At 43.9% G+C, this 27,682-nt stretch overlaps 1 protein-coding gene across 1 annotated transcript; it reads right to left on the bottom strand.

Moving 5' to 3' along the window:
* Positions 1–2,344: 2,344 nt before the first annotated feature.
* Positions 2,345–19,051, bottom strand: LOC102304760 (potassium voltage-gated channel subfamily G member 4). Its single transcript, XM_005923976.3, has 3 exons — positions 18,506–19,051; positions 13,022–13,861; positions 2,345–8,608 (listed from the first exon to the last, which is right to left on the bottom strand). Exons 2-3 carry the CDS (start codon positions 13,778–13,780, stop codon positions 7,772–7,774), a joined length of 1,596 nt encoding a protein of 531 aa, XP_005924038.1. The 5' UTR covers positions 13,781–13,861; positions 18,506–19,051; the 3' UTR covers positions 2,345–7,771.
* Positions 19,052–27,682: the final 8,631 nt, after the last annotated feature.

The following is a 27,682-nucleotide window of genomic DNA, read 5'->3' as shown; positions in this document are numbered from 1 at the left end:
AACATAACAGACTTTAATGAAGTATTTCCTTTAATTACACCTTCTTAACAAACGATTCTATGTGAGCCTGCAGCTTAATAGCTCATAATTATGGTATGTGTTTTCAGAAGTGCCTGTGAGGTGTCCCTCTGCTCCCGGATCTAAATTTAGCTCCAGGTTAATTTCTTAAGGACGGCATGTGGAGCTGCAGAGAGCTGATGAGCAGGGCAGGAAGTCAGACTCGGGGATGGCACACAGCAGCCTGTCATTTTTCAAAATAAAAGACCTTGTGCAGACTAAACATAGGTGTGAAACGCTCCCAGTTTGTCTCCGAGGGTCCCAGACAGAGCTGCAGTGCATTTCAGGAACTACACACTCAGGCAATGGGAGGGTGTAGTCTCTGAATAATCCTTCTTTGTATCAGACAAAGGAGGATTATTTTCATCTTTGCATCGTGCAAAACTACCGTAGAGTCCCGTAACTAAAATATGGAGCAGAAAATGAAAATAAGTCCCCTTTAATTACGTTTTACTACAAATTTTTTCTCTTCTCATCGATATTACATCACTCTCGCCTTTCTGCATGTGGGTTCTTTCTGGCTTTTTCCCGCAGTCTGCAGCACATTAGACTAACAGGTGATTCATGATTGGTCATAGGTGTGAATGGCGGTCTGTCTCTGAGTCAGCCCTGTGACAGACGGCGACCTGCTCAGGATGTACCTGCCTCTCTCCCTATTGGCTGGGCTGGGCTGTAGCACCCCTACAGCCCTGACCTGGAATAGCAGTAAAGAAAGCAGATAGATGTTTACATTAGAAAAGAAAGAAGAAGAAAGACGTTCATGTGGCATTAAATCATTGAACTGCAGAGTCCATGGTGGATGGATCGGCTTCCCCGAGGATTAAGATGAGGCTCCTGCAGAGAGCTGATGTGTGGAAAGCATTTAAACAGCTGATGGAGGATGAAACCTCCACTGTGTTTTAATCCTGAACGCCACGATGCAGCTTTCATTAAACATCGTCACTTCACGCTGCCATCGATCACGACTGCGGGTAAATAAAGCGGACTCTGTATTTGGATTTGGACCTTTTAATGGAAGTTAAGTGGACGTTTTGTCACTGTGACACTCTGAGAAAGCTCTGTGTGGTTTGTGGTGTACACAGCTGCTGAGGGTGTAATTTTCAGATAAACCTCAGGCTTTAAAATCAGAGCTGTTAAACTTCTTCAGAGAATGCAGCACAAAAACGATTTTTGTTTCTCTGTATTAAAGAAAGGAGAAAAGAGAAGTGGAACCAAAGGGGAACCGTGACTTCTTAGAACACACTGAGCCATGAACGTGGACGTCGGATATAAAGGGAGCAGCGAGCAGGTCGGAGCACATCAGCCCTGCACATTCAAACAGAAGAACATCTGTCTGTGTCGGGAACCATGAAGACTCTGCTGGCTCTCACAGTCCTGACGCTCATCTGCTTCCTGAAGCACAGCTCTGCCAGTGAGTACCGCTGACCTCTGACCTCTGAGCGCCGTGAGTCTGAGCTGCACTCATATTAACTCTTTGTGTGTGTCCACAGTGCCAGTCGCTATAGACATGGTGATAAACGAATGCTGCGAGGCCGTCACTAATAAAATCCACATACCAGTGACAAAGGTGACGAACGTGACGATGACCAGCGGCTGCTACCTTAAAGCGATCATGTGAGTAAACACAGAAAGTCATGTGACAGGTGTTGAACATTCATGTTATCTAATTTGGAGTTTTGAGTTTTGCAGCTGGCATGATTACTTCGTGTTACTGTGGCTCCCTGATCAGCTGCTCAGCTGCAGCTTTAGTTTTAGTCTCTTTGCTCCATTTTTGGTCTCCAAATCATTAGACCTGTAAATCTTCATGTGATCGTTCTCACTGGGTTCATCATCTGTTCCACTTTTTTAAAACGATTTTGAATGAAGCATTTTTACGTATTTTCGGGTATTTTGTGTCTTTCAGCTTCTTCCCATCACTGGCGCTGTGCGTCGTCCTTACAGTGTGCATTGTGTGTTTCTTGCAGAGTCACCACTGAGGCCAAAAAGAAGTTCTGCCTCGACCCTGAATGGAAACACGCGCAGATGCATCTGAAAGAATTTAAGAAGAAATCCCGACAGTCAGGAGCCCCGAAAGTTTGACACGTTGTTCCTTTGTGGGCGTGTCCATCAAGCATCAATGATTTTTACAGCTCAGTGCTCATCTTCATGTTTGAACTGTGACAGAACTTAAACCCAATATTTCTGATGATTTCAAAGAAAACTGAATTATTTAAACCTTTCATGTGTTTTTTTTTTTTAAACTGAGATAATACCAAGTAGTACACCTGAACCTTTCAGAATAAAAGACTTTTGAACTTTAGTATTCTCTGCAATTTATTTTGGAGTTTGAATCTGAGTTGGATGTCTTCCTCACACACAAAGGTTAGTCATGGAGTTCCACAAGCTTGTCACATTATACGTGCTGTTCTTAGATAATATTATGAGACGTTTCAGTGGAGACAATTTGTCCCTCTCAGGTAGACGGTGACTCAATCCAGAATTATCAAAGACAAAGTTCAAACAGATGCAGAGACACTGACAGGTTAAAAAAACCCTTCCTGTCCCCTATCAAAATAAAAGCATTCATTTTAAGCACAAGAACTCAAGCTAAGAACTTATTCCATTATTCTTAACATGTCAGTCTGTAAATATTCCTTCCAATATAATACAACTCTAAGCAAGTGAGCCATAACTTTATAGTTTTAATCATTAAGCCAAATTATGTTGAACATATAAACTCCATAAACTGCATCGAGGTTCCTACAGCATATTTATTTATGAAACAAACTACAAAGATTATTGGTTAAACTACAGGCATGTCCTGTATGAGGGACTGGATGAGCTGTGATTGACTTGGTTTCCTTTTATTTATTAGACGCTTTCTTTGAGCTGGTTATTACATTAAGATTGAGATCTCTGTTCTTGAGGCCAGTGTACGGTTAAGAGCAGACAAACAGAAAACGTCAGACGTGATCACAAAATGAGAAGAGCATCCGAGAGCAGATGCAAAAATTATAACCTTTAAAAAGTTCCAGTCCAATCAGGAAATGTTGCCTCGGGCTTTGGTTTTCCCTTCCATGTGTGGGTTCATGTGTAAGCAGCGCGTTCGGTCCAGCTTTTCCACGTTTGTTGTGAATAATGTTAAAAGGTGTTAACACATGATCACATGATCCTCACAGCGTTCGCTGTGTGCAGTTCACCTGCACTGGCGAGGAAAGAACAAGACAACCAAACAGGCAGTAGTTTAGCAGCTGGCGCTCTCTGCTTGTCCCTCCTGACTGATTTCTCTCTAATTTTATCGACATCTTTTATTCCGACCTGCGCTCGCCGCCCAGCGCCCTGCAGCTCGTTCAGCCTTCCACGTCTGTCACGTGTACCCACTGTGAACCTGATCTCACCTGTGACGGGATCGGGTCACTAGTGGCGACCTGCCAGTTGTCCTCTGGTCCCCTGGACAGTCGAGCTGGTTGGTTCCTCACGCCGCCCCTCGTAGAGCTTGTTTCTGAAGGTTTGGTCCCAAACGTGTTACTGATTTGTTCTCCCTGCACAAAGGAGCAGATACGGCCCTGAGGCTGCATGGTCCCAGGACCTTGGTGCTTTTAAAGTGTTTGGATTCTGTGAATATTTAGAGCTTGTCTAAGTTCTTGTGCAAAGTTTAAAGTCTTTCCAGTCTGAGGAGCTTGGAAAGAAAAGCGACTGGACTTCTTTGTTCCACCTCTCATCCGAGAAGCTTCTTCCCAGGCATTTAACTCTCCACCAGGGTCCAGCTCTGACGTCCACATTCTGTTACTTGTTTAGACTCTGAGATTGAAGAGCATCCTTTTTGGATCCATAATATGTTCTTTATGGTGGACCATATATCACCAGCAGGGTGCGCCAAAGCACCGCTACAGCTCTTTCAATACAGTCAAAACTGTGGCGTCCACTACTCAGTGAACTTTATTTATTAATATCAATCAGTTTGTTTATTTCATTATTAGTGCAGCTGATGATCTGCATGTTTGATTTGGATATTATGGATTTACGCCCTTCCTGATTCAACCGTCCTCATTTATCTAAGCTTGAGACTGTTGCTAGGAGTACACGGTTTGGGGGCGGGGCTCATAAAACCTAGGACCGCTCATGTGCTGCTGTTTAGAATATTTTGTGGTTTGGAGTTAGTTAGAAGTTAGAAGAGCGAGGCTGAGATGGTTTGCACATGTGCAGACGGGGGAGAGTGGATATATTGGATATATCGGACAAAGGATGATGAAGGAGAAGATGCAGGGGGTGAAGGACACGTGAGCGTCACGCCGTTAGCCTCGTCTCCTGTGAGGACAGCAGGCCATGCGGGTTGGAGGAAAACAAGAAGTGATAGAAGAGAAGAACGAGTGCCTGTTGGACTTCAATGTTCCCATTGTTTGTAATTTAAACCGAAGCCGTCGTGCCAACAAGTGTCAAACAAGTTCTGCAGAGACAGAAAGAGGCTCTCGCACAGCCTCCATCTGCGTCTCGAACACGAACGATAACAGCAGATGTCAGCGTGACGACACATCTGAAGACAGCCATGCACACAAAGGCAGCAAGCACAGAAATGATCCGTCCGGCTTCCAGCACAAATCATTTGGAGGAAAAGTGCAGCTGAATTTAAACTGATGACAAAATCTAATAATGAGATACATCAAAGTCAGACCTTTTGGTTTTTGTTCAGAGTAGAAATGTGCATGAAGCTGTGACGGCAGAGTTACAGCAGCTCCAGTTTATTTCAGCCTGTTTAATGTGTATGAGCTGCACAAATGAATGTAATTCAGGGCAAAAAGCACAAACTCCCTGCAGATTTCTCATCTGAAACTTTTCTGTTTTACTGAAAGGAAACACAGAAATTAGCCATCTGGAGCTGATTTCCTGCCAAATTTCAGCATCATCAGTCTGCCTGCCCGTCTTACAGTGAGGACCATATTTGATCTGACATTACATTTCTATCAGCAGAGGTGTGAATAATTCTGTCCAAGATTTAGACGCCATCAGGAGGCTCCACTTTTATTTATTTTTTTAAATGTTCTAGATTTGTTTTAAGCTGGGAAAAGAAGGCAGAGTGAACGAGAGGATCACACAGACACAGATACATAACATCTCAGTCCACAGGGCCAGTTCAGGGACTCCAGTTAGCTGAGGTGAAGTCTAGCAAAGAGCTAGCAGCTACAGCCACCTGTGTCACCATCCACCTGTCAGTCAGTGATGCCACGCCCCTAATAATACAAACTTTAATCCAGGTGAGTTATAAAACAGGTGTTATGTTAGGAAAATTATCTATAGAGATGAAACAGTTTGTGTATCAGGCTGTAAACATGTTTGTTTCTGCTGTAAAGCTTTAACATGGGGGTCTATGGGGACTGACTCACTGCTGCCTCTGCTGGACGGTAGAGGAACTGCAGGCTTTACGGTCATTTCTGGTATTAGCCGGTCACTGAAGGAGGGTGACTTTTGCATTTAAACACCGTTTTAGTTTCTTTATAATAAAGCTCCACAGGAAGTCGTTACCACAGTGTGTAATTCATCGCTGCTGACTGCAGTGTTGCATTTTTCTCATTGCTAACTAGTCCTTCCATTCAATACAGTGCAGCCCACCATCTCGTTCTCTAAGGCCTCTTTTTAAGTCACATTTTTCTGTCGTGTAGTCGTTAAAACTGCTCGGGAGCTTCGAGTGCAATAAAACAATCCAAAGCATTCATCACAGCAAATGAATCCAAGTGTAATTTTATTTTAAAAATGCCAGAAAGACGTGAGCGGTTAAAGAATGAAGGACACGAATTTCTGTGCACATTAAAGGACCGAGTTGGTGGTTCTCAAAAATGCTTCGACACCTCCGCTGATTGGTTTTTAAATGACTTTCTTCCCTCCAGGCTGCCATCGACTCCCTCTGAAAAATCCTCTCTGAGACGTGACGGCGTCTGTGCTGTGCAATCCATCACAGTGAAGTTCTGCGAGCGCCGATGGTCCATTCGAGGACACTCCAACATCCCGAAACTCGAGAGCCGGGTCAGCGTCACAGTCCGAAAGCAAACGGGAAGAAAAGACGATGCTGAGAATCTTCTTTCAGTTATCTGATTAAAACTGAAAGAACCAAGAGGAAGAAATGTGATCTTCCATTACACTGATGCTCTCCAGACAATCATACTGTAATTGGATTGGTGCACTGTGTGTGTGTGTGTGTGTGTACAAAAATAGTGTATTACTACAGACACAGTGTCTCCTAGCAGCCACAGAGAGGAGTAAGATTATTAAGACCACAGTTTGGAGCTCCTCAGAAAACAAAGGGAGAATTCAACGTTCGGGAAAGGCTTTGGGAACGACTCATTTCCAGCTCCCTGCTTTTGCTCTGACTCACGATACCAAACAACGCTTTCATATCTTACTGAGCGTTGAACTCTTATAGCTCCTCCCCCTTTTAAAGCAATCTTCTGAGTGGCTCACAGACACAAAGGTTTGAACATGGGGTGGTTCTGCACTCACAGCCAGGGCTGTGGACTGGAGATGACCATATAAGGAGATCCACTTGACATCACAGAGAGCCAACGATAGAAAAACCTGCGATAAACGGAGCGTGTAGAGCACAGCGGTGCACAGGGATTACTTTACATACGCCGAGCTCGTCATTAAAAACAAACACGGCTGGAAACAGGACACTTGAACCTCTAACATCCACCAGGTCAGCAGTGACGTGTGCAGAGTTACAGTCGGACTTTGTTTTAGCTGCAGGAAAAACCAGAAGATGTTATATTCCTTTTGTGTTGTTTTTTCCCTAAAACTCCATAAAAAGTGATGAATGTTCAGCGCGGCTGCACGGTTTAAGCCGTTACTTTGATTATTTGTTACAATCGTTCACGGATTTTTCGATGGTTTCACATCTGTACAAATATTTGCACCATAATAAAATAAATTCATAACATTTTTTCGCAAAACTTTGCAGAAATTTAAATCAGCAGGGTGCTGCTTCCACTTTTACATAATGCAACATTCCTGTAGTTATTCTTTATAAATGAATATCTGCAGATGAATCAAGTGTTCGTTCATCTCCTACAAGGAAGATCTAAAGTCTGTGTTTGTTGTTCCTGCACGAGCGACGTTTTGCTGCTTTGAAAAACAACTGCATGAGGTAACAACAGATGTTTTGCCAGTAAGCTGACCATTTTCCCAAAGCTCTCATTACTCACCGTGGTTAGTCGGCACTTATCTTTGACCACGTGAAATGCGATTTGGGTGTTTCTCTGTGAGTGGATGCTGCACAGCCTCGCTGTCATGGACGTCTGAGCTGATGTTGGGTGATTGTTACTCTACAGTTCTGGGTGTTCTCGGGTTATTTGTGTTGCTTTATGGTGCAGACGCAGCTCTCCTGCACTCTTTGCATAACATCTTCTTGGTTAATCAGTGGAGCCGGCGGCACAGTGCAGGGGACAGCTGCGATTGGCTCACGCAGGCAGGTGGTCAGACGCTGATTTAGGGAGCGCTCGATTTCCTTTTTATTGGAGGAGCCAAAATCAGGATCAAGATCAGATTGATGTAAACAAACCTCAGTGACCTGGTGGAAGTTAAGAGGCGACTACAACCTGATAAGTTGGGGACACACTTTGATGGAAACATGAATCTAGAGCGTGGAATATTATTTTGTTCATCGCACAATTGCTCCAGAGTTTTAATGTACGGGAAGGAGAAAGTTTTTAACACATAATGAACCAAAAGTGTCACATGACCTCCATCAGAACGCTGCAGACGGAAGCGTGGGAGTCTTGCTCGACTTCATCCCGTCGTTCCCATTCTTCGACACGGATTTGAGCTCATCTAGTGAAGAATCATCCTTGGAGCAGCTCTTCCCCGACTCGGCGGCTATTTCCTCGTCCCGCTCCTCCTTCCACACCCGCTTGTACTCCTGCTTGAGCTCCTGATATGAGCGGGAGAAGGTGTGGAAGATGGAGGTGGCCGGGAACGCCATGATGAGGATGCCGCTCAGGATACTCGTCAGCGCCACTATCTGTCCGGGGATGCTGCGCGGCACCATGTCGCCGTAGCCCACGGTGGTCATGGAGATGATGGCCCACCAGTAGGAGGCCGGGATGCTGCTGAAGCTGTGGTGGGGGTGCGTGGCGGCAAATGGCGCCAGCTCGCTCTCGGCTAGATGAACCAGTGGTGAGAAGAGGGTCACGGCCACGCAGACAAACAGCAGCAGGAGGCCGAACTCTCTCATGCTGCGCTGCATGGTCACCCCGAGCGTCTGCAGGCCCAGAGAGTGGCGAGCCAGCCGCATCACGTAGAGGATCCGCAGGGCTCGCAGCAGGCGAAGGATCAGGCTCAGTTTGTCCAGGTAGCCTCTGCCGGCCCCCATGATGACATCCTCATGCGACTCGTCTTTGATGTCGACCACCAGGGACACGTAGTACGGCAGGATGGCAACGGCGTCGATGATGTTGAGCGGGCCGCGGGCGAAGGCCAGCTTGCTCTGGGCGTTAATAAATCGGAGCACAAACTCCAAGGTGAACCAGGCCACGCAGATGGACTCCACCACGAACATGTTGTGACACTTCTGGGAGCACTCGCCCTGCAGACGGGGACAGAAACACGGAGCAAATATAAAGTGTCGCTCCATCGATTTCACACTTGATGCTCAGATAGCCTCAGAAAACAGTGACCTGCGAGGCCCGCTGCCTCTCGCCGTGCCAAAGGCAAACGGCCTCTCGGTTTTCCTTACCATCACTTTAATTCCACGTCTGCCTGCACAAAGCGAGAAATTGGAAAACATTTAAAAGCTGCAGAGCACTTACATTGATTTCTCTGGAGGTGAATGCTAAAGAAAAGTGTCTGTTGTAATAAGAAGTATGCGTCGCCTCAGGGAAAAAATCCATTTTTATTCCAGTGTGATTTTAACAGATGACAGAATGATGACAAAAAAATGAGAAAGAAAGACGCCTGAATGAAGAACTGTCCACAAATACCAGAGCGACAAAAAGAAAAGTGAAAATTACAACCTGGAAGAACACGGGCTTTTCTAACTGCACATAATGTGAACGACTTTTGACGAGAAGACGCCGTCGGGCAGCTTCCATCAAGCATTAAAATTTAGATTTTTAATCTAGAACTCTGTGTTCCCTGATAAAATACTACTCCTGGAAACAGGTGAATTATTTGTGAGGGAGGTAAGATTCAGGAAAGGATGGTGAACCTCACCTGAACTTTCTGCCTGCTACTTGGTGAAAGCTGTATAGTAAAAACGATTTTCCTGCTTCCATTCTGCTTTCTCCTGTTTTACGCCATCAGATCTTCTTCTATCCTGTTCCAGCCATGATGTGCATAACAAACATGACCAGATAACGAGGACAGTGTATGCACAAGTAATCCATGTGAACCGGAATCACTTAGTTTACCACAGTTTTTTTCTACTTCTGGTTCTGCATGATGTCATAGAGAGTATCCAATCAAAAGAAAGTGGTCTTAAAGGGTGGCCTGGAAGTGGGAGGAGCTAAATAAGGGCTATCTCTATCTGTAAATCATACAAAACTTCTCTAGTGGAGTCAAAGGATAAACTATGAGGCTGCTGTAAACTGTGTCAACATAGTGCTTTATGCTAATTTACTAATTTCATTGAGTGGTGTCTTTAGAATTTGGCCTGCGCTGATTAGTTGTAGAGATATAAGGTGAAATTTTGTTTTTGAAAAGCAAATCCGTCAGATCTTATTTTTTTCTCAAACCATGACTCCTGATAATTAACATTAAATGAAAACACTGCATTTTCTGTAAGCTAGCGTTAGCACGATTATCTCTGCAGCAGCACCATCCACCTTACAGGTCGGCCAGATCCAGAACTTTCAGCTTCTTTTAGCGCTCACGTCCACACTTTGATTTTCTGTCGGCTCGATTAGTCCGACCGACTGCAAAAACGTTCGGGAGGAATCGATTTCTTGTCTCCAGCTCACAAAAGCCAAATTCAGACTCTTTACACTGACAACAGCAGTCAGCTCTGCACACTGTCTCCTTTGGTTACCTCAGACCGCCGGCAGAAAACAACCAGCAAACAGTCACGCTGACAGAAGCTGCTTTTCAATCCACGCCTGAGCCCCATTAATGTGCTTTAATTTGTCTTTTTACTGTCATCGCTCTTTCCATCACTGAAGTTACACTGATTTATAACCGCACCTATTTGTAATTACAGAGGATTTATTCTCCATATCTTTATTCTTGGACTTTTCTGTGGATGCCTTTGTCTCATACTGAGTTGGGTTGGCAAACATAAGGCCCAGGGGCCAGAATCAGGACCACTGGATGGATTTGGAAAATGTAAAGGACAAAAATGTTCCACTTTAAGCTTTTCATTAGTTTTACAGCTTTTCCTACTGATAAAAAAGTCTCCATGGCCATTCAGAACACACCAAAACAAACAACTAATAGATAAACGATATATCAGAAAGCTTTTTTAATTATCTGCCATCCAAATGTATATTTTTACAGTAGGGTCATAGTAAAATATATATATATATAAGTCTTAGAATCACTGGATTTTCTGCACAAACAATTATTTATAAAAATTTCAAATTAAATCAGCGTTTCTGTATCACTGAAACTGTGGGATAAACTGTTGCATCTGTTCTTTTTCTTATATTAAAATATCTCAGGGATCAAATGTGCAGTTAGACTGTACATGTACATGTAAATACTGTTATATTACTGTGATGTGATTAATGTGTTAGCTAAGAGCTGCTTTTACACATCCAGCCCACACATCGCACGTTCATCTGTAGTCACATCTCCACTCTCCTGTCTGCTGCTGGGTGCAGGTACCGTGCAGCGTGTTTATCACTGCGAGCTTTCTTGTTTTTTCTAGAAACTTCTGTCTGTAAATATCACAGTGAGAGAGAACAAAATCTGCAGCTCTGTCGGCATCAGTTTACCTGTCAGTTAATCACAATCAGCCCCACTTTGCATCACAGCTACGTGAGCCGACGTTAATAGGATGAAATATTTAGTGTTGTGGTGGAAATGTTTCTCAGTCAACACACAGTCTGCTCTGTGAAGTTTTCATTACTTTCATTAAATTTCCAGCTAAAAATCATCCTTCGCTAACGGCTCCGCCACTGAGGGGAACGACCCAGAGAGCCAACTACAGCAGAAATGATGTTTTCATCTCTGCAACACATAAAACTGTAAGTCAGGAAGTAAACAAGAGCTTTATAGCAACAACCGGCTCTAACCAGCATCACCAGGTCTCCTCTTCAGCACCATTTTCTGCATTAGATCATCTTTTTTACAAGAAGTCCTCCAACAAAGCAGTCATCATAAACTACCATGAAAATCATCATGTAGGACTGTTTACTGTCCACACGAGCGCACAAACCGTACCACCGCTGGAGTGCACGCTGTTCTTGGACCATCTGAAAGCTTCAGTTGTTAAGTTTAGATGCAAAGACTCTTTGGTGAGGAACAGAAAGCAGTTATGCGCCATGTGCAGCTCTGTAGAGGTAGCAACACGATCACACATCACAACATTTACACATTCACACAAACTTCTTCTTCTGTCACCTGCTCCCTGCAGTGATCACCAAAACACATCACCTGCCTCCATCTCACCCTATCCCAGCATCCTCTGTCACGCCAACCCTCTGCGCGCCCTCCTTCTTTACATCTATGAATCCCTTTAAAAGGCCTCTACTGGTCAGCCAGATGACCCCGGGGCCAGTTTTCCTCTTTCCTATAACCTTTCCTGGTTCATTGGCACCTGTGTGGTTACAGTCCTGAATAATATTTACATGTTTTAATTTAGATATTTCAGAAAAATCCCCTTCCAGACTCCAGTTTAGCGGTGAGCGCAGCTACAGTGCTACGTGCTATATAGAGTGTGAGCTAGCATTGCTGTGCACTGCTGAACTCTGCAATTAGCCCGAATGTGTGAAGAGGAACAAACTGGGTGAGTCTGTGATGACCGTTAGAAAGAAGTCTTACACACTTCCATGTGTTTAACCTGTTAAGTTTCCTGTTCAAAAAGGAAATTCATTGTATTTCTCTGCAATTATAAATTCTGTGTAACCAATCTTGGTATCAAAATAAAGCGAATACTTGTGAGATTTCATCAGAGGTGTAAGTAGTACTGCAGATGTTACTATTTCAAAGTTACTGTGACTCAAACATAGAAAAGTTAGATTTTTTTATTTCCCTCGCCTCATTTTTTTAAAGTGTTTTATAGCACATAACACCTTTGAAAATATGCTCTGGGTCAAATTTAAGTCCAGAAAACCGCGTAACTGTTTGGCATCTTCGCTTTGTTTGGTGGTTTTAGAAATGGTTTACCTGAGATTTGAGAAGATTTAGAGGTTTCCGTGGATACCACACATATGACTTTAAACTATGACTATAACCTTGGCTAGGATGACATGGGGGTACATACAGACAACCTGACACTGACTGAACGGAAACACACAGACTAAATACAAACAAGGGGAGATCAAGGGAAGTGGCCACACACTGGGAAACAGCTGACACAAACAAATCATAATGACGCCACAAGGGAAGTGTAAACTAGGCACATAGAACAAGACAACAAGACCTTCAAAATAAATAGGAAGCATGATGGGATTCAGATGTGACCTGAAGTTGACAACAGGAACCATGCAGACATAACATGACAGGTAAGACACGCCCAACAACAAGGGGAACTTGGGAAACTATGGGAACGGGGGAAGATGACACAAGGAGTCTAAATGAGCACAGAACTATAACTAGGCAACCGAGGAGCTAAAGAAGACTAAAAGAACCAAAACATAAACAATGAATATCAAAATACAATGAAACGCTGGGTTAAACGACCCAGGACCGTGACACAGTGGCCCCAGATGCAGACGTCAGGTTCAACATTCAGCCCGATCCCAGAAATTTCTTTTTTATTTAAACCCATATTTAAAACGTTTTATGCATTTCAAACTGATTCCACAGGCTGTTTTATAAATTCTGTAAGCTCTGTACCCACCTTCGTCTCCTCATCTCGGAGGTCCGGCATAGTGCTGATGCACAGACTGATGACGGTGACCATCACCATGACGATGGAGAGGCAGGCGAACATCTTCCCGGCCAGGCCGGAGTGAGGGTTCTCCACCATATCGCGCAGCACCACGATCAGTCTGCGATAGCCCTTTTCCGTCTGTGTGCTGCTCTTCTTCAGCATCATCCTCTTCTGCCTCCACTCTTCCTCCTTACGCTCCCGCTCCGCCACCTCCTCCACCCGGGCCATCATGCGACGGCGGCAGCAGCGCTCCATATGTCCGGGGTCCACGCCCCAGTAGTCGAGCTCATCGTGCAGCGAAACGGCACATAACTCCCGGAGCAGACGCAGTTTGCCTGCCGCCAGGAAGTTGAGGATGACCCTAAAGGCTGTTGGGTTTCGGTCGAAGAAGAACTCCTGGCAGGTTTCGTCGTAGTCGTCGCAGAGTCGTGCGATCTCCTCGGGGGTGGTGCAGAAGCGCAGGCGACCCAGACGACTCTGAGGAAACTGCTCCAGGGTGCTCCAGGGGAAGGTGTAGCGGTTGCCGCCGACATTGATCAGAACCTGCAAGGTGCGGTCGACCACGTATGAGGCCTTCGGGTCGCGCAGCAGCTGGGCGCGCTGGAAGTAAACGCCTTTGAGGGTCTCGGTCTCCGGGATCTCGGTGAAGAAGCGGTCGAGGCTGCTGTCGTCGCTGCTGATGGAGTAGGTGCTGAAGTCGTGGTTGGCATTGCTGATGATGGGCATGCTGGCAGCTGGATGTGTGACGGGATGGGTGAGATTTTATTATGTCCGACTGACCGCAGTTTTACGGAAGCTCCACTGAAACTGTAGGGAAGCAAAAAGACAGATTCAGTCTGTTGAAATCTTCCATTAATTCAAACTTGTTTGTCTCCAAGGGGCTCAATAGGGACCAACATGTAGTGAAGGAAGTGTCCCAGACCTCCTACTGATATCAAATCCAAGTCCTTTTATGTCACTTATCAAGACCTTTCATGTTCATGTTTTAAAGTTACTCCAAATCAATCATCCTTTTTTGCAGAGAAGACTAAAATATCTTCCTTAATGTTCCCCACTCGTACCCACAACATAAAACTATTAGGAAATGTTGTCTGACACATTCAATTAACTGCTACATCGGTGTTAAACATCCAAATTCAGAATGATTAAGAAGTTTTGGCTTGAAGCTTGACGTGACATCAGAGTCAGTATTGCAGTTTTCAAAGCGAGCTCTCGCTGTCATAACCTGTCAGATACCATCAAGAAACAAAGAGCAGTAAATGGGATGTGAGCAGGATGCCGGTTTCTGATGTGTTTAATCACAGACAACACTGAACAGACATATTGAGCCACAGCAGCAAAGCAGCCCGAAATGCGGAGAGAGAAGATGAGGCCTCTCGCATATTTGTGCGAAGCCTCATCTTCTGTAATGAGTCTGATCAAAACAAATCAGCGTGCCAGGAAAAAGAGTTTGGATCGCTGCAGTCGCTGCCAGGAGAACAACAACCCTCAGTGAAGCACAGGACCATGAATATCACCCAATTTGATGAGTAGCTTCTAAAATACTGAATCTCAGACTCCGTGGCAATCATTATTAGTCTGCTATGAATTTGGTGATGGATTCTGAAGTGAACTTATTGTGGGGTTTTTTTCTTATTTCCTGTCATATCTCCTGTTCAGATGTTGAACAGTCATAATAAAAACTGATTTTCAAATAATGAAATGTGTATGTACAAATAAATACCCAGATTCAGACAATTCCTTCTATTCTAGGAGCTTCTTTGATGATGCTGGTGAGGGGATATCCCAAATATGGTCAAAAAAACCCCACCCACCTGCTGTGTCCGAACGTTTATTCTCCACTCGGGAGTGAGGTTAGCAGGGTGACAAAGTTTTCTTTCTTTATTCAGTATTAAAGGTTTTTTCTGTTCTTTAGAAAGAATGCAGAGTTTGGATCAACAACAGCTGAAAACCTAAAGTTGACTCTCAAGTCAAATACGAAGCAGGACTCTCAGCTAGGCTAATGCTAAAAGACAAAGCTATCCAGTTTTTAAGTGATGACGTGATGAACCGTGCTTCCAGGTCCAAACTACTCTGTTTATTAAAGCTGTTGTGATTTTAACATGTTTTAATTCTTTGTATCTTGTTCTGTTTAATCTCAACAAGCCCCTAAAAACAGTCAATGATGACTGTTGGCCTCTCTCAGTTTTTATTACCACTGTTAAATTTAAAGCTCAGTGTTTAAAACCTTACAATGTAACTCCAGCCCATGCAGCAGTATATTAATGACTAACCTCGTATTGTGGATGGATTATCTCAGTTGTTCTCCTGACTGAAGTTTGGTCCGTTTACAGCATCCTGCCATGCGATTGCATTTGTCCCTAACCATCAGGAACCCTCACGTTAACTTTTATTGAGTGGAATAAAGTTAGCGTTCATCCTCCAGCTTCACTGTGTTTATGCTATGCTAACAAGCTAGCTGTGTCGCTAGCGATCACGTAGCACATCATTATATAGCAGCTGGCCCAACTTCAGTAACCCTACAAACGTCACTGCTGTTTAGTGTTCTGTCTTCATTTATGTTGGAAGTGATAGCAGAGCTGTACGTTTGAATTTGTTTCAGAAATCTCTCGGTCAGAACATGCTATATCATGCTTAGGTGAAAACTAGCGAGCTAACTTCCTGCTAACTTCTAACTCAGTTAAATTTTTAAAAATTCTGTTTTCGTGAATGACTGATTGTTGAGTAAAGCGCTTTGGGTCCTTAGGGACTAAGTAAAAGCGCTATACAAATACAGGCCATTTACCATTTACATTACCATGCTTACCTAGACGTAGCTAAGATAAGAATTGTGCTAACCCTGAAACCCTATAAGAACAGCTCATCCAGTTTCCATATGTTTTCTGCTCTTCCGTGTTATATGATCATTTAGACCAGAGGCTGAGCCAACCTGCAGATGAAACAAGACAACGAGGACAACGATAAAAAAAATGAAGCTTTTTGTTGAATAAATCAGACACTGATCCTGATGTGCTGTATTAAACTATCTGGGCTTCAGGTGTCAAATCTGACAATATATATAGCTGTAATAATTCTTCCATGCCAGTCATTAAAGAACAAATCAATGAGTCTACATTAGTTCGTGTGTCTTTTTCAGTAAAATAGAAAATTGACTGAAAGGGGAAGAAGCTCTCAACACTCCCCGTTTTAGCCTCGACACCCTGCACAGTTTCTTCACACCAGTTCACGCCTCGATTTGTGTGACTCGACGGTGAGACACAGTGATGGCGTGAACGAACCCAGAGAGTAGAAAATGCCTGAGAATCACCAAAGAAGCTCTTTCAGCTCTACAGGTTCGAGCAGAAAGTAGTTTCACCTCGGCCTGATGTCAACAAGATGAATATAGAATCTGCTCGTATGAAAGCAACGTGGGTTTGACAGGTCGCTCAGTGTGAGCTATAAAAGACTGAGATCCTCACTTCTCGTGACAGCGAACCACACATAAGTTGTAAGTCATGCTGTAAGTACATTTAAGTAATGCATGAATAATTTAAAGTTTACAGGAAAGGAGGAGTCATTTAAGTACTGCATCAATTGTGTGGTAATTGTGAAGCGAAACAAACAAAATTTCCACCTTTCATGTTGTAAGCATGATGTGCTACAGATTTAGATATTTATTTTTTCATACAAGTTAATAAAGGAAAATATTTATAGTGTTTAAATAAAAGGACAGTTTAATAATACAATGTCCCAAAAATTACCCCATGTTTACAACACAAGACCAGAGAATATTCTTTGATTTTCTGCAGAATTCCCATTAAATTACTTAATAAATGAAACCACTTTAAATTACTTACACAGTACTAAAGTTTATTTGCATCACATTTCTTTCATTTTCTGTAAAAACCCGACTTGTTACCTCCTTATTTTAGTGTATGTACCTTTAAATATTTGTAAGTAAATACAATGATGTTGTAATTTCAAATAAAATCCCATGCTGACTCCCATTATGGACTCTTGTCTACATCGTTCCTGCAAAAGCAGCCACCTCTGAAGCTTTCTTGTTAGACACAAAGCAGTTACACAAAGGAAAACCGTGCGTGTGTGAATGGATGTGCAAGACGTGGTGTGTAAGGTACTCTGTGATCAGGTAGAGTAGAGCCAGTCCACTTCCTGGTTTGTGTTGCTGATGGCTCTGTCCTAGATTCTGTTTGAGTGCCATGCTGCTCTCTATGATCTATGATCCCAATTTCAGGCATACGTCAGGGATTATTAAAGTGAGCAGGATGCACGCAGCTCAATTTGGAGCCACAGCAGAGAATCTCAATACTTTATAATTAAGAAATATAAAATTGGGCAAAATCATTAAAACTTGTTTAAGTATAGAGTGACGGAGGGAGAAAGTCATTTTAATCCGTTTACTGTTAAATCTACAAAACAGTGCTGTGCAGTGTGTGTGTGTGTGTGTGTGTGTGTGTGTGTTTCTAATGAACAGGAGGTTTATTTAAAAAACATAATTTGGTGAAAAACTGACATTTAATGGTAGTATGAGTGCAAACAGATCCTCTGTACACTCCTGCAAAAGCTGAACATGTTTCAAAGCCTTCAGCGTTCCAGCCCAGTCTTCATTTATGCTGTGCTAATGTAGCGCCTCTAATATCAACAAGAGGTTTCAGGAGTGAGGCCATGTTAAAAGCAAAACTACAAAAATTGTTTTGTCTCAAAAGATCATTTCCTCCTTCATAGCACCTGTACAGGGGAGGACATTTTTATAACTCACCTGTTTAAAGCTTATTAAGGCTTAAAGTTTGCATCATTGGGGGCGTGGCTTCTTGAATGACAGGTGGACGGTGACACAGGCGGCTGTAGCTGCTAGCTGTTTGCTAGCTTCACCTGAACTGGACCTCTGGACCACTTTTTTTTTGCTGTTGGAGCATTTTGACATCATGTGACCAATAATATGGCTGCTGTGAGGTCACTGCACTAACAGACCATCCAAGAAGGTTGAGCTCTGGTTTTTAGGTTTGATTTTAATTCTTACTCAGCAGTAATTACCAGACATCTGTGTCTGTGTGATGCCTGAACCAAACTAGCTAGCACTCCAAAGAAAAGAAAGAAAGACATAAAGTAATTTAAAAAGAAAGCTATATGTAAATAAGATAATCAAAAACATCATGGCTGCAGTCCAAGTTTTGTTTAAAATGTTGAAGCCAGATACCAGGGGATGATGTGACTGTAGAGTCCTCCATCTTTTAGCTACAGTCTAAAGCTTTCCTCAGCCTCTCCGACCTGAAACCAGCTGTCAGCTCATATTTTTTATTAAAATGCGAGCTGAGCCACGTTCTCGCTTAAGATCTGAGATTCAAACTCAATTTTTGAAATTAAAGTTCAGCCTGAACTTGACACAGAAATGACGGACCCTGAACTACACCCCGGCCAAAGTTCCGTACAGGCCAGGTGTGATTCACTCACCTCTCAGCGCGGAGACGAGCCGCCTCGGCTCTTTAACGTGTCCCGTTCATGTTCTCTAGAAGCCGCTCCTCGGCCACTGAGACTGGCGCACAACCGTCCGCGTAACTGCGCCAATTACGAGGCACAGGCGCTGCTCCGGCTCCAGTTTCTGAATCCAGTCTGAAGTTTGGGCTCGGTGTGTGTCCGTGCACCGTCACCGGGCTACACGCACACGTCGCCTCTCCAGCAGCTCCGGAGTTGGAGGGAACGGAATGAAACTGATTTCTTTGTGCGCAGCTCGGCGCTCGGTGTCCGCTGACCCCCGCCCCCGCCGCTTCCGAGGAGACGATAAATGCGATTACCTAACGGCGGTGTCCTCCTGAAACCTGCCGCTGGATTTTCATCTGTGTTTGACAGCAGGACCGTCCTCCTCCCCCCTCCCCCCCATCCTCCTCTTCCTCTTCTCACACCCTCCCATCTCCAGCCCTTCTCGCCGATGCACTGTAAAACACAGACAGGCTGAATGTGCTGGAAGAAGTTTGGGGCGGTTTTGTCTGATGTGAGAGACACGAAGAGACGCGTGTAAAAGTTTAACCATTTAATCTTCAGGATCTTTTTGAGTCACTAACAGCTCCACAGCTCTGAGGTCGGACCGGATAATTCACCCTGCAGGATTTAAACTTACAGCAAGTCTGTGTGACTCCATCACAGGTCAGAATGAGAGCGTGCAGCCCTCTGGCACAAATCACAAACACTGATGGAACAGAAGCAGCAAAAACTCTCAGCTGCAACAGTAAGTCTGATGTAACCAAGAGAAAAAAGAAAGCGCGCTGCATCCATTCAGAGCAGCGGGTCTACTGCACAGCCTCTTTATTAGCCAGAGCTGTGCTTCTCACATCTACATGCAAGTGGATTCAATTTCATGTATACACTCTGTAGACTCCAATTTGGTGCTGCTGCACTACAACGGGACCCTACTGTACATGCGTTCTGCAGGACTTCTAGAAAATAATATAAAGCTTGATTAGACGCCTGATGACTGACACCACAGACGAGTATGTTCTTATTTTCTATTCCTGGAGGGACATACGCAGAGTTAGTCCCTGTCTTTGTTCAGATACTCAAAACTAAATGTCACAAATTCCAGGTGGTAAAAAACAAATGATGAAAAGCTGCGGTTCCTCTAACGACCAGCAGAGGCAGCAGCGAGTCAGTCCCCATAGACTCCCATGTTAAAGCTTTCCAGCAGAAATGAACATGTTTACAGCCTGATACACAAACTGTTTGCTCTGTGTGGATTATTTCCTCCTTCATAACACCTGTTAGCATTATAAGGGGCGTGGCCTATTCGTGGCTGTAGCTGGTAGCTGTCTGCAAGGCTTCACCTCAGCTAACTGGAGTCGCTGAACTGGACCTCTGGACCATGTTTGTGCTGTCTGAACCTTTTTAATGACATCATCTGACCTAAAAGGGAATGCACAGAGATTACATGCACTCACACAGTTTATGTTACTCGTGTGTGTGTACATATATATTAATTTAATGGTTTGTGGAAAAAAAACAAACCAACAATGCTGTGAAACATTTTTTTCTTCTTCTAAACCTGAAGACAACAAATGAAAATGAAAGTTGGAAGTCAATAAAAGACAAATTTAAAAGAAACCAGGGGAGCTTTAATCTACTGGATAAAAAGCCTGTCTGGTATATTTTTTTCAACCTCACCCACCTGCTTAGGTGAACTCTGTCGGTCCCTTCAACAGTAAATATATTAGAAAGAGAGAAAATATGTTCCCTCCAGATGTAATTTGCAGTTAAGCTGTGTAAAAATGTCATGTTTTAAAGTCAGGGTTGCTTTTTAGTTTGCTGAAAACAGCCGTGACAGAGCTCCTACACACAAACCTGTGGTGAAAAACCACAGGTTTGTGTGTGTGTGTGTGTGTGTACAATGCGACAGCTCTGTCACCTCCTACAAAAGGTTGCCGGAGCAATCTGTTCAACCAGATATTAAAGGAGGGTAACACATGCGCGCTACTGCCAGTCCCCTCATCTGCCTGGGTGTGCTTCCTGTATTTCCACTGTGTCCATCAATAAAGACCCAAAACAAAGGTTATGTTATGATAATAGGTTCAGTCTGGCCCTGCCTTAGAGAAAGACCCCCCCCCCCCTCCAGGGAGGGGTGAGGCAGAAATAGCTTTGAGCTATTTTTTGGCTTTTACTTTTAGATCGGGAGCCTCGTTCCTCAAACCTACCAATCGTTTATTACACGGCGGTCACATTATAGCAGCGTGCATGTCACCTTCAGAGCGCCTGTTGCTCTGGTTATTAGATCTGGACTGAAACCACCTGCTTCTTGTAAAGCAGCAATGCAAATCATCAATGACATAATAGTGTGTGTTCTCCTGTGTGTGTGACTGTGTTTGTGAGACACACACACACACACACACACACACACACACACACACACACACACACTAAGGCTCTGTGTTTTATCTTCTGTCCATTTTATTAATCCTCTCTGCGTTTGGACGCCAGCCTGCTCAAACTTTAACAATCAGGCTTTCGCTGCACTTAAACAAAAGCTTTTCAGTAAAATCCAGTTTATACAGAAGAGCCACGAGCAAGTATGCAAGCAGCTGTGCACTGTAAAAACACGGGAGGGAGAAGGCACACAAACCTGCATGTACAACAGCAGCAGTTCAGCAAAGTCAGGGCCTCTCTGTTAGCTCAACAAAACCTTTGGAGGTTTTTTCCCAACAAAGTCCAACTGAATGCTGCCTAGACTGTATATAAAAGATGGGCATGTGGCTAGCTGTAGTGAGGTGCCATAAACCTGCATTGTTGCTGATGACCACCAGGGGGCGACTCATGTGCTCGCATGTAGACTGTGGGAGAAACAAAACTCAATCAGTCTAATTTTATTTGTATTTCACAGTAAATGGTAAATGGCCTGTATTTATATAGCGCTTTACTAGTCCCTAAGGACCCCAAAGCGCTTTACACATCCAGTCATCCACACATTCACACACTGGTGATGGCAGCTACATTGTAGCCACAGCCACCCTGGGGCGCACTGACAGAGGCGAGGCTGCCGGACACTGGCGCCACCAGGCCCTCTGACCACCACCAGTAGGCAATGGGTGAAGTGTCTTGCCCAAGGACACAACGACCGAGACTGTCCAAGCCGGGGCTCGAACCGGCAACCTTCCGATTACAAGGCGAACTCCCAACTCTTGAGCCATGATCACCCCATTCATGCAGGTGACTGCAGCTCAAAGTGCTTCACAGATGACTGAGAAGCAAAATCATAAAACTGTAATAAAACGAAGCAAACAGCATATGGTGAAAAGCAATTTACAGTCATTTAAGCTGCTTTCAGCTCCTGAAGATTCTCAAGGGTCACCCCGGTGGCTCCCTCCATATTTGATTTGACAGATTTTCCTAAACAGACAAATTATCAAATAATTAAAATGAGATTCAAATTAACCTAAAAGTCCAAAAACAGCAGGTCAAATAAATGATGTCAAGAAAATGTCGCCACCACAGCACATTACCTCCCCGCAGCATTTAGCTACCCTACTTCTTACATTATGCCATAACAAGCAATACAAGTGTGACACACTGACACAAATCTTTATTCTAAAGAAGACACACACACACACACACACACACGCTTTCTTTTACTGTTTGACTCTGGACAGCTGTTCTGCTGTAGAACTGGAGGCCACAGCGCTGCAGGTCTGATGCTCATCGCTGCTTTGGTTACATGCTGAAGGCTCTCGCTGCTCAGTGTTGACATCACACGTCTTCGCTTTGTGTCGGCCTGCTGTCTCTGAAGACGCTTTCTAAGAGTCGTTGTCCTGTTTGCAATTTGTCTTCTTGTCCTCTTGAACAATAGAAATCAGAGTTCATATCTCCGCTCCTCTGAAACTGCAGACCACGCCTTCATTTCCCCCCTCGGAAACTGAAGTCAGCTGATTGTAGTGTGAGTGCAGGAATAAATATGGGTTCATCTTTGGTCAAACTTCCACGTCCTGCAGAAGAAAGAACATAAAGACATAATTGTTTGCCTAGTAACTGTATCCAATACAGTTATACGTAACAGTAACATGTTACTTTGTAACACTTTACACAGAGTACTGGTTACATCATAAAAAAGACGAAACTGTAGACGAGGAAAAGAAATTCAAGTAAAATAAGTCATATGTATAAAGGAAGCTTGTGAAGAGGCAGATTTGAAACACTTTCCTCGTGAGCTTATGGTCTCGGTCACTAGTTTAAAGTCTCACTGAATAAAACATGATGTTCATTTTCAGCTGATGTTTTACGGCAGAGCTACTAAGTGACTGACGAGTCACGAGCGCATGAGCACGCAGCGTCGCTGATCCCTGTGCAACATCTAAGTAAGTGCAGTGCAACAGTCTGAAAAACCTCTGTTATATCATCTTTTCCACTACTTAAAGCTGCTATCATTATGAATATTGCCCATTTATTTATGATGAAATAGGAGCTATTCTTTTTTATTGTTCTTTTATGCGAATGGTATAACTGATTGTGTCTGTTTGTCAGCACCAAGTTCAGCCGTGCTTCTTCTCTGCAAGTTCGTGATTACGACAACAATGAATTTCATCTGAAAATCCAAAGATGACGATGAGAGAAACGCTCGCTCGAGGGTCAGAACCCCGACTCTGATGCCTGCATCTGCAGCTCTGTGTTCCCCTGTGGTCGGTGTTCTTCTGTCTCCATCTTCACATTTCCACCTGTGTCTCACCTGCTCCTCCGTCTTTGTTGCTTTGGTTTTTGTGTCTTCAAGTTTGTCCCCCGTGCTTTTATAGAGCTCATCTTTATTTTTTCACGTCTTCTTTAGTTCCTATTTTGAATAAGTTAAAAAAAAAACCAACACGCTGGTGGTGCAAATAAAGTAAGAGAGAAATGATGCAGAAACTCTTCACATTTGTGAGTCAGTATTTTTCAGTGCACTTTTTCATAGCTGCACATTAGAGTCACAAAAATGCGTTACACTGTTCTTAAAATATCATCAGGGAAAAAAACAGTTAAAAATGCATCAGCTCGGAGCTGATTGAACGAAGCAGATCAGGTGTGCACAACAGGTTACCATAGCGATCTACCTGGGTTAAAAAAGAGGCGCCTTTGTGACACTGAAGACTTTGCCTCGGGCAGGAAGTCAGCAGGACGACAGGAGGTTACGTGACAGTTTTAGGAATGGAAGGGTGAGCAGACAGGTAATTAACGGCCATCAAACACTTGAGTTTTCGCCACTTAATGAGCACGACTGTGTTGAAAACACTCCAGATGTGTTTTAAGCCTGTGTGGAACAATTCCTCTGTACCCCGAGGAATTCTGCTAAAACAGTCGATGACAACAAGTGTTTTTGTATTAAATGAAGGAGGTGGAGGTACGGCAGTGAACATGCAGGCGTCGTGACTGGGTTTCTTTGCAATGTTTACAGGTTTTTTTTATGAAATAATGCTTTTATTTTGTTGGTATTGGATCTCTTTGGTCACTGTGACGTGGTATTTTAGGTAAAACCTCCTTCTCATCTTCAGACCTTCTCACCTTCTTCTTCTACTGCAGAATCCAGCCACAGAGAGCAAAGTCGGAGAACTGTACTGAAATGACCTTGAACCTGCCCGGCTGATGAATATCAGGGATTACATGATAATCCAGGAGCAGAAAGGGGGCGGGGGGAAGGAAAACTAGAGAGCGCACTCGGACACAAAGAGACTGCCGAGCACGGCCGGATTAACCTCCTGAAATGCCCCGAGGCAAATGATGGGCCCCTTCTGACCCCCCCTGTACAAAGTCAATAGGTTTATCAATGGATTGAACATTAAGTCCAGTTTTAAGATTAGTTTCCGGGCCTTTGTTCCAGTTTATTCTGGGTTTATTATCTCCTGTGGCAGGTTTGTTATATCAGAGGGGGGAGAGGAACCTCCTCTGTGTTGGACATGGATGCATACTGGGGCTCTTCCCTGTTTTGACTCCTTGCAGCTCATTTAAATGTTTGCAATGTCAAAGATTTGAGCCAGCCTTTCATTTCGTCCTGCTTGGAAACCTTAAGCTTCTTTTGCAACTTAATTTGCTGATGGTGTCGAGGCTTAACGGAGTTCAGTGGAATCGCTCCGACAGAAGAAATTAAACCAAACTCCTGGGGAATTGCTCCACTCTCTCAATTTGTGGCAAATCACCAGGGGACCCGCTCACCAGGGCAACTGATAACCCACCCTTGATTCGGCACAAACAGTCCTCTCAAACACTCGTTAATTAGCTTCTGCCTCCAAACCCTTATCAGGCCTTCCAACGTCTACTTGTAAAGGCTTGTCCTTGATTCAGAATGCAGCTGAACTGCGTTTCATTAATATGACATGTTGGTGTGAGCGATGCTTCAGCGAGCATTCAGGCTGTGGTTGAACCGCTCCCTGTCAGTCTCCTGTTTCTCATAATGGAATGAAGAAAGAGAGGAAGTCTGTGGAGCGTCTATGGAGGAAGCCCTCAGAAATGAATCAGATTATATGGGCCAGGTGTCCTTTTACTGTTACAGACTATCTGCCCTAAAGTCAGTAACCCGAGGGCTGCTTGTTTTGACCTAACAGCTTTAACATTAGCTCAGTTCCAGCTCTTCCTAATGGTATGTTTGGTTTTATATGTTAAAGGTTTGAATGGCTGTTTAAATCCCAGATACATTACAAACAATTTAAAAGAGAGAAACATGGTGCAGAATAGAAATCTGACCTGTGCCTGTGTTTCCAGCGTTGGCTGAGGCTCGTGTGCCTTCAACGTGCTGCCTTGTTCATCATCAGTCACAAGTCATCTCCAGCTTTTTATCAGCTCTGTCCATGACCAACAATTTAAAAAACTAAAGTGTAACTAAAGCCCCTTCACTCATATTTAAGCAGTTATCAAAAGACTCACAGTCGGACCTCAAGCTCAGGATCAGCACTTTCTGAGCGAGTAATTAAAACCACAGCAAACTAAAGTTTGCTCCATTTTCAGCGTCTTCCTCCTGCTGTGACGTCTGTCTCTGCCCCCAACACGAACTTCTACTGAAAAACAGTCAGTCTCCATCTTCCCCTGAGCTTATGTTAGCCTCATCATAGTTCTGTAGCTCAGTCAACCAGCCCGACTTCCCTCTGATGTTCAGCTAACTGTGCAGAGTTCGGACAAAAAAATTCATTTATCATGACGTTATTAAAGGAGTTCATAGTTTGCTATAACGTAACTTATGCTTCTTAACCACTCACACTTAAAATAATGAAGCGCCAGTATAATTTAACTTCTTAAGTTCCATCTATTCTCATCCTATTGTGGGGTGGGTGGAGCCTATCCCAGCTGTCGAGGTGCAGGGTACACCGTGGACAGGTGGCCAATCCAACCCAACATCTGCATGTCTTTGGATTGTGGGAGGAAGCTTAACTTTAATCACATGTTTAAGGATCTTATCAAAACTTTATACTATAAAGGAGTTTTTTGTACTTCACTTCATGCTCCCCACAATTCAGAGACGGAAGAGGATCATACGCTACGTTATTCTGACCGTCTCAGACATCATCCGGATCACGGCAGGCTGAATTCAGTGAACCTTCTCCCAGAATCTGGAACATTTAGCGCAGGTGTGGTCGACCTGTTAGAAAGGCCAGTACACCTCACAGCGCTCCTCACCAAGGTCTGATTCTGCTTTTCAGAAATCCTCTGATGGTGAGGCTTATCACAGAAGTCCTTCTCACCTGTTGTTCAAATCTTTTGTTTACAAGGGCAGCCAATCAGAAAAGTTGCCTTAAAACAGCTTATTACACAGAAGGGATGAACTGGGGTCTGCACAAAGGCCCTGTATAATGTAGAAAAAGATTTTTTAAAAATCATGAATAATGCAAAGCTACTCTGGAGTCAAACTATAAAAATACGTTGTTTGAAATGAAAAGAATAGGCCCACATTACAGTGCTGTGTGTCAGTGGCAGAAAGCACAGACGCGTAAACCATCGGTTCAGTCCACGAACAGAATCCGAGTATTAGTGGGCCATTAAAGCCTCGCTCTCGGGTAGCACCACACTGGACAGCGTTGTTATCTGTTGGGATGAGATGCATGGTGGGATAAAGGTGATCATCTGGGACAGCAACGGTTTGAAACGTCCCAGAGCTGTCAGAGATAAATGGAGCTGAGTCACGCTCGGAGAAACAGCAGAACAAGGACAGAATGTTTTAAAGAATAATGGAGCTCATTTAAAGTCTGGACTCTGTTTACGTTCCTGCCTCGCCCGCTCTCAGTGCACACGGTCGTAACATCGTGGTTTTTTACCCCAATATAAAGTCGCCATAAAGGAGAAAAATCACATTATTAAACATGAAATTCACACAAACTGAGGGGAGCTCGGTTACAGACACACTGCAGGGGTCCCTCGTCGTGTCTCCTATTCACTGATTTGGAACCAGGGCAAGTCAAGAAATGGGTCAGTATTTTTTAATATTTGCTCCTATTTATACAGACTGTATGAAACATTGATGGAGCTTCTGCTTCTTAAAAGTCAATGTGACAGTGCCAAAACCCTGCAGTTCCTCTAACAACCACCAGAGGCTCCCTCAGCGAGTCAGTCCCCATAGACTCCCGTGTTAAAATGCCCGACTTTACAGCAGAAGTAAACGCGCTCACAGGCCGATAGAAAACCTGTTTTGGTCTCCATGGATAGTTCCTCCTTCTATACATGTCATTGTACCAACAGACCACCCGAGAAGTCTGAGCTCCAGTTTTGATGAGTGTAATTCTAGGATATTATTTGGATGCTACTGAGCGCTGATTTGCAAGTATCAGAGTCTGAGCGATGGTCGGTAATGTGTCCAAAAACCTGCCAGATTTAACACAGAATGCTAAAGTTAACGCTCCGGCCACCCAGCCAGCCGCTCGTCAGGCATCTTAATGGGGAAAAATAATAATACTGGTTATTTATACTAATAAGGGTAATGAATGAAAAGATGCCACATCAACATCCAGAGGCTGAATTCAAAGACAACGTAGATCAAAATGATGCATGATGGGGGGGAATTAACGGACCCTACTCCGGTCTCAGTCGCTCCTGGGTTCTTGCTCCAGCAGGAACCCAGGAGCGACTCCACCAGCCGAGAGTCTGACAGTGAGTCCAAGGATTTCATCCTGATACCTGATGGCTGTAGGTTGTCGTTGCCCATAG

The sequence above is a fragment of the Haplochromis burtoni genome, unplaced genomic scaffold (assembly GCF_018398535.1).
Source record: "Haplochromis burtoni strain Fernald_Lab_line unplaced genomic scaffold, NCSU_Asbu1 Contig_69, whole genome shotgun sequence".
Taxonomy (NCBI): Eukaryota; Metazoa; Chordata; class Actinopteri; order Cichliformes; family Cichlidae; genus Haplochromis; species Haplochromis burtoni.
This window is presented reverse-complemented; position numbering and strand designations above follow the sequence as displayed.

What these genes read in the sequence shown, in the direction of transcription:
- LOC102304760 (XM_005923976.3), bottom strand. Translation starts at nt 13,780, where the DNA reads ATGCCCATCATCAGCAATGCCAACCACGACTTCAGCACCTACTCCATC. An exon ending in TCCGAGATGAGGAGACGAAG is followed by an intron (nt 8,609 to 13,021) that starts GTGGGTACAGAG and finishes CCCCGTCTGCAG; the next exon opens with GGCGAGTGCTCCCAGAAGTG.